The sequence below is a fragment of the Podarcis pityusensis genome, assembly GCF_964106645.2.
Source record: "Podarcis pityusensis genome assembly, chromosome: 10".
Lineage (NCBI taxonomy): Eukaryota > Metazoa > Chordata > Lepidosauria > Squamata > Lacertidae > Podarcis > Podarcis pityusensis.
The window spans coordinates 34,764,423-34,781,376 of record NC_138035.1 but is presented as its reverse complement, the minus strand read 5'-3'; the positions used below and the strand labels follow the sequence as shown (position 1 = coordinate 34,781,376).

Here is a 16,954-nt window from a genome sequence, read left to right as displayed (position 1 = left end):
GTCCGCCAAACGCCGATTCTAGCAAAAAGCGGTGCTGGGGGAACCGAGGGCGGCGGAGCGCCTGGGCGAGGGGCGGAGCGTGGCGGCGAGGGCGGCGCGCGGAGCTCGGAGCGTCCCTCCCTGTTCCCCGTGACCCGGCGGCGCGATGGCGGCTGCGGCGGAGCGCACCGATGAGCTGGTGCGGGAATATCTGCTCTTCCGCGGCTTCACGGCCACCTTGAAGCAGTTCGACACGGAGATCAAGGCGGACAAAGAGAAGGGCTTCCGGGTGAGGGTTGCCCGGGAGGGAAGCCGGCAGGACCCGCGGGTGGCTGGAGGGAAGGAAGGGCTGGGGGAGGAGGAATTGGGGGGAGCAGGTCCCGCCCGCCCCTCCTCTTTCCTTTTCCAATTTAACTCACGAACCTGCAAGGAGCAGCATTGCATTACGTGTGAAATGCTCCGCGCCTGGGATTTTGAGCGCCCTTGCCAGTGCTGCGTTGACACTTGCTGCCACTGGCTAGATGGGCCTGGTGTTGCGGGCGGGTTGGTTTAGATGGCCTTTGGGTTCCTTAGCAGCTAGTCCAGCGTCCCCCTAATGGCTGCCTCATGTAGCCCCTTGTAGCGGCACCCGTGCCTAAATTTAAGCAGGCCTTCCCCACCGGAGCAAGTGCAGGCTAGCAAGGAAGAGGAGAGAGCCTGAGTAGGGTCAGAGTACTTCCCTTTTCCTCAGCTGAGTAACTGCAGTACTGTAGTCCTTACGCATCTGGAATTAGGAACAGGGCATCAACGAAAATATATTTGGCATTAGAAGTAATACACAGTGTGTTTCCCTTTACACAAAGCTCTTGAATGGGGTTTCAGTAAATTCAGATATGTATAAAGCAGTACCCAACACATTGCACTTGTTAAACAGAGCCTAGATAATTTGAATAATATTCTCTTGAATTCCACAGAGGAGAGTTCTAACTGGTCTTTCTCTCCCCTCTTCAGCTATACTGAATATAGACAGTGCAAGTCAGCAGCAAAATTTAAATTAGCCCAGGTTGGTCAGAAGACTCAGACTATTAAATTTTGCTTCTGACTTGCACTGTCTATATTCAGTATAGCTGAAGGCTAAGGGATGTTGGCATGTGATAATGAGCACACTTGAAGTTTTTCACACTGAAAAGGATGCATGTGATTCAGCTGATGGGCGATGCTTTCTGCAGGGCTTGGCTGTGTGCTGAGTTCCCCAAAGGGAACTCAGATTCACTTCTGAGCCTGCTGTGTGTCTACCTCACATATGACTTCAGGTATAGGGCATGTGTGTTTGGTGTGAAGGAAATGGCCTTGTGCTCAAAATTTGCCTAGGGGCTAGTGGTTGCTCATCCCAAAAATAGAAAACAGTCCTGTCTGAAATCAGTCCCAAACTGATTGGAGCAAGCCCCACACCCCACACTTCATTTTTTCCAGCTGCAACTCTATATAATGGGAATAATAGTATCCTGCCTTATAAGATTGGGAATGTAAATGATAAAAGGATTGCATATGAAGGCCTAGTATCAACACAGATTGTTTTCCATTCCAATGCAGTGTTTGAAATCATAATTTCATATGTGATTAAAATTATGCATATACTGTATATGAATCGTTACGTTGCATTATGACCCTTCTGTGAGGGTATATTAAGAACTGCCAGATTTTATTGCCAAGTCCTTCCTTCCTTTTTTTTGGTGAGGGGGTCTTTTGCCAATTCCTCAATTCCTCCAGAACATGAAATCCCACCACCTCACCTATTCATATAATGCTTTTGTTTTGATGTTAGAACTGCCTGTCACATTGGTATACTTCCAGTTAAGCTTGTTGGAAAGTGCCATCTCTACATTTGGTTTTTGGCAGTTTTCTTCATCTTTCTGTCTTCTTCATTCTGTTCCCCCTGATTCAAGCAACCTGAGTAACTAGCCAATCTCATTTAGAGTTTTGCCTTGTGGAAGCAATAAACTGGGAAGATGGAACACTGACCTAGATTAGCCTCTCCAACCTGGTGCCCTCTAGGCATTCTTGGACTTCAACTCCCATCACCCCCAGCCAGCATCACTGGGGGTTAGGGATTATGGGAGGTGTTGTCCAGTGACACCTGCAGAGCAGCAGGTTGAGGAAGGCTGTGTTAGATAGACAATGGGATGTTGGTGGATGCAGCACAATAATTCTTACTGGGCCTGCTGAGAAATTACAGTGCCAAGGATGACTTTAGCCTGGTTTTGAAAGAAGTTAGCAATGTTTTGTTGAAACCAGCTTCCTTGTTTTCAGTGAGTCTCCAAAAACTGAGTGATAAAAGTTCCATTTGGATGTGACAAAACTGGAAATATCAGTCAAACATACATTTATAGCCTCTTTTCAAGCCTAGCTGCTTTAACAGAAGGGAACATCTGCCTGGAAAATCTTGGCAAAGAAAGCAAGACTTCTGATTCTTTCTTCTCTCCTTCCACCCTCCCCTGGCATGTCAGTACACAATATCATAGAAGCTATGCTTTGTTTATATCAGAGGTGGGGGACATGTGGCCCTCCAGATATTGTTGGATTCCAGCTGGCTAGGGCTGATGTTGTTGTCCAAAATAATTGGAGGGCATTGAGTTGGTGAGGGCTGTCTAAGAGGCTGTTCTTCAAGCGGGTTTACAGACTTACTTCTTTGGAATAATGTTACTAGGTCCTTCAGCACTGCCAGTGACTCAGAGGCACTAAGGTGCCTCAGCCCCAAAAGGAAAACTGAAAGGCATTGCTAGTGGCTCTTGGAATTCCCCATTTGAGGCTCATGACTGATGCAGGTTGTGTAACCTGACCTTGTCTCCAGAGTTTATGTGTGGTTTTTGTTATGGCTTTTGGTGACGGAAGCTGACAACGTGGGCAAGGACTAACTGGGGTTTTGGGGATCTGTGCTGTCTCTTCAGGTAGATAAGATAGTGGACCAGTTTCTGCAGTTCGTTCATAGCTATGATCTGGCTGCCCTTCGGGATTACTGGAGCTACCTCGACAGACGCCTTTTCAGTCGATTGGAGGATATGTACCGACCTACCGTGAACAAGCTGAAAATTAGCTTATACCGCTACTACCTCGTTCATACTGTGCAGGTTTGTGTCAAGCAGATAGCTTTTCTTCAAAATACAATTGGTTTGTTTTAAGAGTAAATATGTTGCCTTATCTAACAAAATGCTGTACGCATCCTTCTTCTCTAGCAGTTAGGTGGGGGAAAGTACTCCTATCACCCTGCTGGGTCCAGAACAGAAACCAATATTTGCAGCTGCCGGAGCAGCATTACAATTTGTAATCTGAGCCCCTTTTCTGTGTTTTAGACAAACAGGAACGACAAGACACAGGAATTCTTTCTGAAACAAGCCTCTGAACTTCAGAACCAAGCTGAGTGGAAGGACTGGTTTGTTCTACCTTTCATCACCAATCCAGATGCAAATCCTACTTTTGCAACATATTTTTCCCGCCAGTGGGCAGACACTTTCATCGTTTCTCTGCACAACTTCCTCAGTGTCTTATTTCAGTGTATGCATATCCTTTCTAGATGTGAAAAAATAGTTTTAATTATGAAACAGCTTCATCCTCTGTTCTCTCTTCCTTTCTCTTGTCATGTTAGAGAGTGGTAATCAGCTTTCTCCCATATGTGTGTTACAGAGCAATGGTGTGGCTTGTTAGTCTGGTCCATCCATATCATCTACAACTTATGGATTTATATCTTTTGTTCTTTCAGCAGATCAAAATTGCATACTAAGGAAACCAAGGCCAAACGTAATGCTAGAGTATTTTATTCTGGACTGTAGCCCACAAAACTGGCATGTTGCAACTAGACCAATTGGGCAAGAGACCTGCAGTCATTTGTCAGCATTATGTTACTTCTTTGCAGCTCAAGCATTTTCTCAATAGTGTTTCAAGCTACAGGCAGGTGATGGTAGCAGCTGGTGGGTTTTTTCTGTTTTGGATAATATATATTCCTCCATCTTCTTCCACCCCAGATATATAATAAATATAAATCCCTGAGTAGTGGGGATGCCAAGTGAGGAGTGAGATAAATATGATCTCACAAACTACCATGTTTCTAGGGACACCCTTAAGACCTGTTTGGTGCTGCCTTTGGTGGTCAAGTTGTTAAGAAATGGATTGATTTAAATTGCCTTTTCTATTGTTGAAAATCAAAACAGCTGTAAAAGTGGCATCAATCTCCAGATGGCTGTTAGTCTGTTGCAGTGGAATTTATTTATTTATTTATGTTATTAAATTTATATATTGCTTGGAACAAAAAAAAAATATCAGTAAAAATAGCTACTTTAAACATTAAAAAAATAGTTAAAATCAATGATAAAGTAAAATATATGCCAACATTCTATATATCTAGGTAGGTTTGACATAATGTTATCCCATAAAAGGTGTGTTAGTCTTCAAGGAGCCACAAAGCAACCTGGTACCCTTCAAAACATCTAGAGAGCATTCGGTAGGCAAAGTCTGCTTTAGAGGAAGGACTTCCATTTTTGCTTTAAGTTTTTCACCCTTAACCTTTCTTACCTGTACCAGTAATCTTGAACTTTGAGACAGAATGTCAGAGAAGTTGTTTCCTGCAAGAAGAAAATGAAATTCTGCGTCAAAAGGTGAGAATGTCCGTTCTCGAATTCTCTTATGTACAAAAACTGGAGAACACATGTTTAAACTTCAAATTGAGCTATTGACTCAGAGCCAATAAATAGTGTACGATATAAACTGTTGCATGATATAAACCAGGGGTCGGCAAGGTTTACCTTGTCTGGGCCGGTTCACTCCAGCGGAGATCCCTTCGTGGGCCGGATTGTGCGTGCCCGTGATTTCCAGCATCTGTGCAGACACGATTTCCGGCACCACAGAAGCGAGTCCCTGTGCTGTGCTGTGCTGTGCTGTGCTGTGCTGCACACAGGGACTTGCCAAGCGGGTGGCTCGTGGGCCGGTTAAGCAACCCTCGTGGGCCGCTTGTGGCCTATGGAACCTGCAATTCATCTCTCTCTGTTCTCCCTGTAACCCCACTTTTTTTCAGCTGTTTGCCTTGCAAGCAGAGTACTTCCGAATAAAGAAAGAGGAGCAGCAGCAGCAGGAAGAGGAGGAAGAGCTGATTCTCCACCACAAGCTTCCTTCCTACGTGACCAACATGGACCATCTGGGGGACTCAGAGCTGTGAGTCTGTATGTGAGAGGCCAGGACAAATGGCTGCATGATTGGATGGTAGAGGCAGATCTTGGCCCTTTTGCTGTTGTTCACTTGCTGGCAAACTTGGACAAGCAGCTTTGGAGAAGTGTATGTTCATTCAGAAAAATCCACAAAGATTTGAGAAAGGTTGGGTGTTTTCTCTCTCCCCTGCTCCCTGGTCTTGCCGAACCAATTGGCTGGCCTCTCCCTTTAAAAAAACCCAACCACACTTAACAGAACAGTCTCTTTATAGGAGTTTTCTATCAGAGCTTCATAACTTTAAGTTACTTTTAAACGTTCTTTTGTTTAAAATGTGGGAAATCTCATCCTGCGGTTGAGCATCATGCATCTTCCTGAATCTATGGAGCTCCCTTAATGGCTTTATTTAGTTTATTTGCCTTAGTGGGACCTTCCACCCACGTCTGGGACTGTCCACTAAGGTTTGCTGCAGGCTCTGTTCCCTTGCAGCCATTCCTAACATAGCTGTATAGTCCAGGATCCTCAATTAATTCAGAGGTGACTTCTAGTTTAACTCTAGCAAATGGAAGTTCTCTTATGGCCCCAGTTCTGAGCTGGGGAGGAAGACGTATAAAAATCCCTGCTGTTATCTCTGTGACACACAGCATGATGATGATGATGATGATAATGATAGCGGGACTTTTTTGAACATGTCTCTGTCTTTTGCACCTGATGCTGAGGTTTTTGGGTTTTCTGCCTTTTTTTCTAGTGACATGACAAGCAACCAAAGAAGCCCTGCTCACTCTCTGCAGACCCGAGGGGGATTCCTGTCGTCTCTGCTGTCTCAGAGCAAAAAGGGCTCCTCTAGAACAACAGGATCCAGCTCGGCACAGACTGGCGTGGCGTCGGTGGGCAAGAAAGAGCAATCAAACCACCAGGTGAGGTACCGTAAGAGCAGTCAGGCTAACACCTGTGTTTAGAGTCAGGCTGGATGTCTGCTGTGTTTACAGGTTGCTCTTTTGCATTTACGTGAAGGTAATGTGCTTATTTAATTTTTAAACACCTTTCATCAAGGAAGATCCCAGGGTAGTTGATTAAATAGCTGATTGAAGCAATAACATTTACTATGCCATCAATACAACCATTAATAAATGCTAAAGGTTTAAATAAATATGGCAGTGGGCATCGCAGTTACAGTGGGCCTTGAGAACATCAGTTTTCCCCAAAGACCTGGGCAAAAAGAATAATCTGTTAAGATACCTCTGAAAACCCATCAGTGAAGGTGGTGGCAGCACCTCTAGGGAGAAGGAATGGCACAAGTGCCCATTTGCCAACTGTCCTCCATATTAACCCGCATGTTGATGGTAACCTGCTCCTGGCAGGTTCTTGTATTTTGCACCTTGTCCAAGGATGGTGACTGGGATATACTGAGGACCTACATCCAACAGCCACTTCTCAATAACCTTTATTGAAAGCTGAATACAGCAACCCTAGGAGGTGCACAGGCTCCTAGATCAACCGAAATAAGTCACAGCTGGTGCTTCTAGGTGGCATGGGGGTGTTCCCCTTCTCAAACCACTGAATTCTTCTGCTATTTCCAAGTTAGGTGGTGGGGTAACGTTCAAAGGACACAGAACCAATCACCTGAAAGAATTCTCAAAAGTGATGTTCCTAGATGTGTTGCATACCAGAAATGTCAGCTTAGGCACGGTATCTGGGAGAGCCAAAACTTGAGAAGTCTTCTCTTTACCTTCTAGAGCACCAAAGGAAAGGAGGCAGCCACTGCCTGCAAGGAATTAAAAAGTCACTTCAGTAGCCCGGTAGCAGCAGAGTCCAACTTCCTACAGCAGCGTCAGAGGCGTCTGCAGGATCATGGGAAGGAAAGGAAAGAACTTTTAACTAAAACAGCTTCCCAGGTATGGACCGGTGTGTCTCTGATGGGTTAGAGAATGGGATAAAGTCTTTTCTGTATTTCTGTGTCCAGTAAATCACATGCAAGCAGTCTAGTAATAGTCAGGCTGATGATTTGTCGTCTAAGCAGTGCAGATCCATGTGTGCCTGAGCAGATAGTTACTTACCGTGCTGATTTTTTAAAATGAGAGTCTCATGTTTGGATCAAGCAGGGGATGAAGAATCAGAATTGTTTCTTTACTTAGTGATATCCTCGTGTGTGAACTAAGTTGGGGACAAAGGGTTCTCCTTAACCCCCTTCCCCGCCTCCTGAATAAACAGCAACGCTGTCTTGAATGGAGTTCTTCCCTTCGGCATGTCAGCTGCTGTTCTCTGGTTTGTGGCTCTTGCACATGGGAGTGAATCTTTGGTACAACCTTTCTTGCTGTTGACGCTAGGAAGCATGAGGCTAAAAAGAACTTTGTCCATGCTCTCTACCTGTTTTCTAGGGAGAAATGACACAATGTGCACAGAGATGTATCCCTGGCTCTTGTCCAAATGAAAGCTCCGGTGGGCTGGAATAGGCCCCAGTCCTTCAGTTGCCTATAGAAGCAGGAGGGAGCTTCTTGCAATCGTACATCTTATCTCCAAACCTCTTGGCTGTCTGAATGGAGTGGGTACCCATTTGAAGGCATTTTCATTCAGAGCATTGACCTCTAATGGCAGTGGCTGTGCATAAGCAAGCGGCATGTAGGTGTCTTGTGTCTAGAAGAGAGGTCCCACTGTGCCAGCAGCACAGAAATGAAATACCCTTCAAACTGAAAATCTTTTAAGAATCCTTAGCTGCCATTTTCAGGGAGCTTTCCACTGGGACCCTAAGATTTCTTTCCAGGGTTGTTAAGAGCTACTTTAGACCCCACTTTTTTGTAACCGAATGCAGGGCATATACTTTTTGTTTCAATGGACATGAATGACTGAATCTAATTGCCCATTCTCTTGCAAAGAAACCACATTTGAAGAGGCTTGTTTGGAGGGTTTTAGAGTTCCTTGGTCTGCTCTCACTATCCTGAATAATTTTGTGTTGCAAACTATCCCGACTGCAGATTATTTGATAAGGTTAAAAAACACTGGCCCCAGCACAGTTCTCACTGCATGCTTCCTCCCGTATTGGAAACCATCTGATCAGTCCTGCTTTCTGTTTCCTTCATCGGTTACTGCTCTGTAAACAGGCCCAGCCTGCTTCATTTCCTGTTTGGATTTCTTTGTGTGCTGACTTTGCTGAAAAGGGAAAATGTCTGCTTCTGCTTGGCATTTTCCACTTTCTGTGTGTTGCTTTGTATGTGTATTAATATTGCTGAGGAGCCTCTGGGCACCAACCAAAAGTTAAAAGATGCATTTTGTCTTGCATTTTGTGTTTGCCTGTGTCTCTTAACGCCCCAGCTAGTGGCAAGGATACATAGAGAGCTTTTTCAGGTATGGCAAATTATCCAGGTGTATTAGTGTGAACTCCATGGACTAATGCCCCTCTGCTTTCCAAGATAGTGTGGAGAAGGATACTAGATTGAAAGCTCCAGGCTGTGGGAGGTAGATGCTGCCCTTCCTTGCATTTCATAGGCAGGGCCTTTCCCCCAAGGTTAGTTTCTCTGCAGGCGGGTGGGACATGCAGAAAGTGAACAACGATGCCTGTCTATGGAAGGTGGTTACTGCTACTTGCAACATGCCTGGATGCATCTTAGCTGCTGGCATGATGCAAAGCTCTGCCTTGGTTACCTAAAACTCTGTACTCATTGAGCACCCACTGAGTCGCTTAACTGATTTTCCTGGCTTGCTGTACTATATGCAGGGTCCTTCTCTTGGTTTAGGGGCAGAATGTTGACAGGAAGATGGAGGCTATTGCCACTGAAACAGACCCTCCCCCTGAGCTGCATGCTGAGCAAGCAGAAACCCTGACCAAAGCTTTCGGGTCCAGCATAGATGCTGGAGGCATCAGGCAAGAGCAGCCATTCATTGTCCTGAGCCAGGAGGAATATGGAGAACACCACTCATCCATCATGCATTGCCGGTAAGGGGTACTCCCCCTTGGGGGAAGGAGAGGATGGTGGTCAGGGAGCCACCGCGGTTCAGTGGACTGAGTGCCGGACTTGCAGTTGTGGGGTCTCAGCTTGGCTATGGCCTTAGCATTCCCCAGCCCCTCAGCTTCTGTTCCTTATCTGCGATAAGTAAACTGTGACTTTGACTTTTTGTAAGGATTGCAAAGGGCTCTGCATGTTTAAAGTACTATTTTAATGATAGTGCCGGCATAGTTTGTATGAAACGTGGCAGAAGAAAATCTTGAGGAAGCTGTAATCGTGAGGGTTGGAAAGGACCATTGCATAACTTCCTTCTGTGCTTAGGGTTGACTGCTCTGGTCGAAGAGTGGCCAGTTTGGACGTGGACGGAGTCATCAAGGTGTGGTCTTTCAACCCCATCATGCAAACGAAAGCATCTTCCATTTCCAAGTCTCCCCTGCTTTCCCTAGAATGGGCGACCAAACGGGACAGGCTGGTGAGTAGCTGGGCTTGGTGCAACAGGGAACATCTGGAACTGCTGCTGAAGCATCCTAGATACAACCTCTGACTGGTCTTAGATGTCCCGAGGCCTAAAGTGTATTGCATGGTACTTCCTGAGGGCAATATATCCCTTCCCATGAATGCTCAGCACAGTTGATCATTTTTCTATGAACCAAGTAGGTTTTCCATGGCTCTTTCCAGATTCTAGTGGATGCAAAGACTTCATAGCCTGATTGACCACAGGATGAGACACTGTACAAAGGAGAACCACAATTTTTACTAATTTCCTAATTGGGTCACCAGGGCCTCAGCCATTTCCACACACTGCATCCTTGTAATCTGTTCCTTCCAATTTGATGCTCTGTCTTTATTCCTTTTTGGTCTTTTTGTTGGCTACCCTTTCTTTTCTCCTGAAGAGAAATGGAGCAGACCAAGTGCTGGGTGGAGAGAGATGCGAGACTTTTAGACTTTGGTCATTGCAGTCTCCCTTGAAGCATATCCCTCATTTATGCTCATGGGGTTGTAGGTGCAACGGATGATGGAAGGGTAGCAGTGACAGGGTGGAGGTGGGGGCAGTGAAAGACTAAATAGAAATAGCTGCAAAGGTTTTGGGTAAGGTGGCTAGAACAGGAAGTTGCCGCCACCCAGCCCTTGATTAACGTTCTCCTTGGTGCTGTGTTCCAGTTGTTGCTGGGTAGTGGAGTTGGGACGGTTCGTCTTTACGACACTGAAGCCAAGAAGAATCTTTGTGAAATCAGCATTGATGAAGACATGCCCAGGTAACCCTCTTGAGCAGAGTCCCTCTTGCCTCACCTGTCGTAAAACTAGTCATTTGGTGTCTCTAAATCTCAAATGCATCCCTGTTTTGCGTGGCGATGCCCAGCTTGTGCTTCAGAGGCAGTGTTCACCTGTCCAGAGCTCACCAACACTCACTACACTAAGGCAACTGCTTGTTTGTGATTCGTAATACTCCTTTGTGCGCGTTTTCCTTTGCACGTGTGAGTGGTACGCTGCTTTAGTGCCATGTCTGGGTGCACACAGCTTCATTCATGCTGGATTGAGAGCAGTCTTGTATGCCGTGATTTTCCAACACAGAATCAGTTTCCATGAACAAAAGAGGCATACCAACAGAATTCCATAGTTTGCATTCCATCTTAGGCAAGTGTGCAGACCTCATCCAAAGTTGTAGCTGTAGAGATGTGACGGAGGATGGGGTGATGGTGCTTGGTTGTGCCTAGAAATCCCCACCCTGTCCCCTCCTTCATGGCAAGAGAGAAGGCCAAAGTGATTTGGCCACTACAAGGCTCCCGAAAGCGCCCACCATCTTTTCCTGGATCGCCCCTGACTTTTTGTGAAGGCAGAGCATGAGACTGGAGACAAACAGAAGATCAAGTCTTTCCATTCACAATTTTTGGCTTGGACCCCTCCATGTACAGCACCATCCTGACGGAAGAACAGGCCAGGCAGGGGATTGTGGGTTGTTTTTTTTTAAACATGCCTCCTGTTACACAGATTTTATGTGTAGGGAAAATGGGAACTGGCCATTGATGGTTTGCATGTTAGCCACCTTTTTGAAACTCTTTTCCTCTGGATTTCTTTCAGTCTGCACTAAATCCTAAGCTTCCCCATACTTCTTGGAAAACATTAAACCTTTGACACAAAGGGCATGGATTCTGTTTTCTGGTTGCTTTAAGTAACTGACCACAGTTGCGGGATTTATATCTGTCCCAGTTTCCTGTTGTTGCTCTAAGCAATTGGTGTAGATGGTAGATGCCAACCTAGAGTGCTTTCTTCTCTTGCAGCCCCCCCCTCCACTTTTTTTGGAACAGGCAGTATTGCTGCCCTGCGGCTTTTTATCCCCTACATGTTCAAGGCAAGAGAACAAGAGTACAGCTGCATCTTCCCTGCTATGAGTGTTCAGGAATTGGGGGGATCTGAAGCCTCCACTTTGCTCTAGGCTTTGGAGAATGTGAACATCACAGGAAGCTTCTGCCTATTCTTAGGGGCAGAGGGATTGCTAGTTCTTGATGAATCCTTGTCCTTCTGCTCATGTTTGGCCATGACTATCAAAAGCTACTCTTCTTTGTTTGCACTCCTCACTTTAGAAACACCTCTCTGCCTCTTAACATCCAGAGGCCAAAGGAATAGAGAATAAAAGAAAGGGAACCACCCATAGCCCCAGTGCAGTGAGAGGCTTGTTTGGATGCGTAGTTTTTACAGGTGTTGGGGTAGGGGCTGGACAAAAGTCGGATCAAAGCCAGAAACGGCTGCTTTCCAGCCTGGCAGCTCATGGACTTCCTGTGCAGAGAGCCAGGGCTGACCGTGTGGGTCTCTGTTTCAGGATCCTCTCCCTCGCGTGCAGCCCAAGTGGTGCTTCTTTTGTGTGTTCAGCTGCTGCGTCTGGCCTTGGCAACCAGCTCGATCATGGAGCACAAGATTGTGGAGGGAAAGGCATGAATCAAGTTCCAGGGAAACTGCTTCTATGGGACACGAAAACCATGAAGCAGCAGGTATGGTTGTGTTGTTTCCTTGAGCCCAAAGAGCAAAGGGGAGCGTTCACAGATGGGGAATTTGTGGCCCTCCAGCTTTTTGTTGGTCTACAACTCCCTGAGCCCTGGGAATGCTGGCTGGGTCTGATTAATGTTGCATCCCAGTTGCTTTAATATTTATCTGTGCCAGTTATGAACAGTCTAGTGAATGTTTGTTGTTGGCACCTTATATTATAATGTCATAAAAACTCTGGATGAATTTTTAGGCTTTTCACTGAAGTTGTCCGGAGTGTTCTGAATTGTGCCCCCACCCTACCCCACTCCCCATTTCTATAGTTCCACAGTCAGTCCTCCTTTCCATTCATGTGACTTTCCTAACTTGCCATCAGCTTGGTTTTGTTTTTCTCTTCTGGGCTCTGCTGCTTCCCCTACTCTGCCCCCACCCACTAACTTGTAGCATCTGCCCTTCCATCTCCTTGTGGTTTAGGCCGAGTTCCTTCTCCAGTTTGGTCTTATTCACCCATTGTGATGAGATCCCTCCCATCTTGCCTATGTTTCAGGCAATTTTTTTAATGCTGGAAGACACAACCAAAGAGGACCTCAGTTTCTCAAGGGTGTGGCTTCACTTGTGGAAGCAAAATAAACTAATGACACTCTCAGAATGGATCCAGTCTTCTTGCATTCCTGTGTGCTGGTCGTGATGGGTAGCGGCAGCCACTGGCAAGTGGGAGAGTCGGTGCCCACACAGGATTTTGCGGCAGAATTTTTAAGTTATTTTTCATGTAAAGGAGACATGCCTGAAGAAAGTTATGCATCTCTCTCCCAGGAGCATAAGAAAGGATATCCTTCCTTGTTTACCCAGAGTTATATTTAAGCTTCTCTCTGGTGAGAAACAGTTCTCAGACTTCTGTGGTGAGAGGCAACGGTACAAGAAAGCCTCTGAGGGGACGATGGACTGGATTGCTCAAAATGTCCCAAATTCCCTCTGGTGCAGAACTGAACAGGAGAGGGGAAACCCAGATGGAGTGAGTGTCCATTTGGTTGAGCAACCCAAGAGCTCTGAGTAATTGTTCCCCTGTGTGTCTGCTGTACAAGCAAAGTTTCTAGGGCAAAGGACATCTAACTAAGTTCTCTTTAACATTTTGTTTTGTTGTCTTTCTCAGCTCCAGTTTTCTCTTGAACCTGAGCCCATTGCTATAAACTGCACAGCCTTCAACCACAATGGGAATCTGCTGGTCACTGGAGCAGCGGATGGCATAATCCGTCTCTTTGGTAAATTGCCAGCTGGGAATACAACTTAGATTCCTGTAACACAGAGAATAGGGCGTCTGAGGCTGGACTGCGGCTCACAGCACCCCTGCCCATTGGCCGTGCTGGCTGGCGCTCATGAGAATGCAACATCTGGAGGGCCAGAGGTTCCCTATCCCTGCCTGTAATGTCATAGCTTGGTGTATTCATCCTAATCTCTTTCGGTCTGAGGATTTCAAATGCTTCAGGCAGAAGTGCTGATATGCTGAGAGCACTTGACAGATGGGATTCTTTCCATGCTCAAAGCATTCTCAACACCTCTGGTCCTCCACACCACCTTCAGAGAGCCCTCATTCAGGGAGATGTGGGGCAGAGTGAGACAGAAGAGTGCCCTTGCTGCTGTATCTTTAGCACCCCTTTACCCTTCTTTGCAAATCATTGTGTGCAGCAAGAAATGCACACACACAGAATGTTCTGTGCAGCTTTCAATATGCTCCTTTGCCAACTAGATGGTCAGCCCTTCTTCTCTGTGGGAGACAGTGACTGGCCCAAGATCACCCAGTGAGATTCATGGGTCTAGTGGGGATTTGAGCCCCTGGTCTCCTAAGTCCTAGTCTACCACTTTAATCACCCAACTACACAGACATAGGGAAGAAACACTGTCCTTTTACAGTTTTGGGAGCCTTTCCCCTGCTTCTTCTTTAGAATTCTGTGAAGATTTGTTGTTAATTTTTAAAAAGCACACTTACTTAAAAATAACTCCCCACCCCTTTTATGTCCCTTTTCAGACATGCAGCAGCATGAATGTGCTATGAGTTGGAAGGCCCATGATGGGGAAGTCTACTCTGTTGAATTCAGTTATGACGAGAATGCTGTTTACAGCATTGGAGAAGATGGGAAGGTAGGTTCTAGGGAGACGTGGGGTTGTATCAATCTATTTTTGCATTTATCAGCGTACTGCTTCTTTGACTGCACATGGGGGTCTCAAAGCAGCTTACCATGAATGTGAAATAGCCAAATAAAGTCAATAACCACATATTCAGGTAAAAACATTAAGAATCCATTAATGACAGTGACATCTGATTTGCATAATGCCACCCAGAAAGGATCCAGCCGCATGCTGCACCTTCTCAAGCAAGGTGGTGCACAAACCCCATGGACAGGAAATGCTAGTGTCCTGAAGGCAGAAGCTGCAGTGGCTGGGTTTTTCCTGGTTTTTTTGCCAGCTGTCATTTCTGTCTCCACAGCTGCAGATGCCACTGCACAGCAGAATGAAGATGATCAAGTGTTTTCCTTCTGGCATCTAACGTAGAGTCTCTTGTTCCCCATCCTAGTTTATTCAGTGGAACATCCACAAAAGCGGCTCCAAAGTGTCCGAATACGCTCTTCCCAGAGATGCCACTGGCCCTTTTGTGTTGTCTGGCTACAGCGGATACAAGCAGGTCCAGTTCCCACGTGGAAGGCTCTTTGCATTTGACTCGGAAGGAAACTACATGCTGACCTGTTCTTCCAATGGGGGTGTCATCTACAAGGTACTGGCTGCTAGTCACAAAGGTTATCTGTTACTTCCAGGATCAGAGGTAGCATTATACCTCCTGGGGAACAATAGCAGGAGAGTGCTACTGCGGTCACGTCCTGCTTGTGGGTTTCGCCAATGCATGTGACTGGACATTGTTGCTGACATTTCTGCCTTCATGTTTAGTGGGTGGGAGGCAGAGTTCGGTACCAATGGAGTGATGCTTATATTTATTTCGTAATGTCTATACACCGCTTGATTTTTTTTTTTCAAAAAAAACTTCAAAGCAGTTTACAAAAAAGCCAAAGCCAATAAAATTATCACTGAAAAAAAGTAACAACAGTAATTTAAAACTTTCAAAAAGTTAGAACAACAATAGACTAAAAAAAAAAAAAAACTTGCAACAACTTTCTAAACATCTGAGTAGGCTTGTCTAACCAATAATGCTTTTAGCAGGCATCAGAAAGAGTACAGTGAAGGTGTCTGCCTGATATCAATAGGCAGGGAGTTCCAAAGGGTAGGTGCAGCCGCACTAAAAGACTGAGTTCCTACAAATTCAGAACAGGTATTATGTGGCACCAATTCTGCCTCTTGAAGTTGTTAAGTGGGCACATATGGAGCAAGGCGATCTCAAATGTAAACTGATCCCAAGCTGTTAAGGACTTTTACAAATAGTATAGTACCGTGCTGCAGGCAGCAGGAGGCAGCAGGTCAGTGGAGGCTGGCAGGGCTGAGCAGAGGGGCATGTCTGCCTAATTCAACTCTCCAGCCCCAGCAAAGGAGATTTGGGTTGCCTTGCCAGTGTCTGACCTCTTGGTTTCCTCGCCTTAAATATAGCTGTGTTGTTATGGGCTTCCCTGTTCTACCTACTGCATGTCCCCTGCAAGCTTTGACAATGCTAGTTCAAGATTTCTATACTGCCCTTCAGAGCCCCTTCCCATATTAGCCATTATGCCCTCTAGTTTAGTCGCCGCCTTTTGAGAACCAGCACAGCCCAATATTTGACTTGGACAGAGACCTCAGAAACCTCAAATCCCACTTCTGTCCTGGCCCTGCTTGGTAGCCTAGGCAAAAGTCCTTTATTTGGGCACAGATCCTAATATGTGTATAGTATAGATGATCATGACCTGGATCATAAGCTGCTTATCAGGTAGGTGAAAAAGATTTCACCTGTGAAAGATGATGGGAAAATGCTAGTGGCATCCATTGCAGCCCTCAAGTTGTCCAGCTCAAGTGATTTGGCTATGCTAAATCTTGCTACCTCCTTTGTAGAACTACAGAGCACTATTCTGGTAAAAATGAGTGTGGTTTGTGCAGCTAGACTTCTTAGATTTCAAACTGGGGCCAGTAATTGCTATCACAGAAGTTTGCTAAGTGTTGATGTTTGCCTGCCTTTCTTCTCTTTCAGCTGAACAGTAACGACAAGGTCCTGGAGAGCTGCCTCTCTCTGGGAGGCCACAGGGCCCCGGTGGTCACTGTGGACTGGTGCACAGCGATGGATTGTGGGACCTGCCTCACTGCCTCCATGGATGGAAAGATCAAACTAACCACTTTACTTGCACAGAAGTCATAGAGGAAACTGTGCTGATAGGAAAGCACAAACTGTTGACTTTTGGGGGGGAGAAATCAGTATTAGCCATCTAGATTCAGACTATTTTGGGCAGGAGAGGCTGTTTAAACCACTCGTCTTAATGTTGCTTTCTCCTCTAAGGTTGGAAACTTTTTTAAAGCTGATGCCAAACCACTGCCAGATAGGAGTTTCAGTTACAGCCGTTCCCCCTAAATTAAACGATGCTCTTAGCAGGCATGCACTGATCTACAAGCTCTTTCCAGTGACGACCAGCCCCGTTTCCCCCTTCTGGGTCCTCAACTGCACATGGCCATAAACCTCCAGGATTGTGGAGGTATGCGATACAGACTTGTAAAGATCCCAATGGAAAACAGGGCCTGTGTGAAACCTTAACAGTATTCTGTGTCTGCTCCTGTGTTTCTTATTAAAAGCAAATGTTTTCATTGCATTTTTCCTGTGTGTGTTGCTTCTGCGGCTTTAAAAGAAACTTCAGGGACCACGAGAATCATTTAGCCTAACCCTTTTGCAGTGCATGGGAAGAGTAACACAGGTCTTCATCACA

At 45.9% G+C, this 16,954-nt stretch overlaps 1 protein-coding gene across 2 annotated transcripts; it reads left to right on the top strand.

Moving 5' to 3' along the window:
* The first annotated feature begins 109 nt into the window (after positions 1–109).
* On the top strand, positions 110–16,840 carry WDR91 (WD repeat domain 91). Of its 2 annotated transcripts, none has more exons than XM_080972075.1 (15): positions 110–268; positions 2,907–3,086; positions 3,309–3,516; positions 4,525–4,607; positions 5,024–5,160; positions 5,900–6,068; positions 6,888–7,046; positions 8,883–9,082; positions 9,414–9,564; positions 10,254–10,348; positions 11,911–12,079; positions 13,222–13,330; positions 14,095–14,207; positions 14,641–14,838; positions 16,231–16,840. In XM_080972075.1, the coding sequence occupies exons 1-15, from the start codon at positions 146–148 to the stop codon at positions 16,393–16,395; spliced, it is 2,259 nt and encodes a 752-aa protein (XP_080828201.1). In that variant the 5' UTR covers positions 110–145; the 3' UTR covers positions 16,396–16,840. The 2 variants fall into 2 exon arrangements, with proteins under 2 accessions (XP_080828201.1, XP_080828202.1); XM_080972076.1 differs by having other exon boundaries at positions 140–268; positions 2,911–3,086.
* The last annotated feature ends 114 nt before the right edge of the window (positions 16,841–16,954 follow it).

Bases quoted from the DNA above. Each gene is read 5' to 3' on its own strand.
- WDR91 (XM_080972075.1), top strand. From the start codon at position 146: ATGGCGGCTGCGGCGGAGCGCACCGATGAGCTGGTGCGGGAATATCTG. The intron at 3,517-4,524 runs ATATCCTTTCTA...AACCTTTCTTAC, and splicing joins TGTCTTATTTCAGTGTATGC to CTGTACCAGTAATCTTGAAC. The intron at 13,331-14,094 runs GTAAATTGCCAG...GTCCCTTTTCAG, and splicing joins TGGCATAATCCGTCTCTTTG to ACATGCAGCAGCATGAATGT.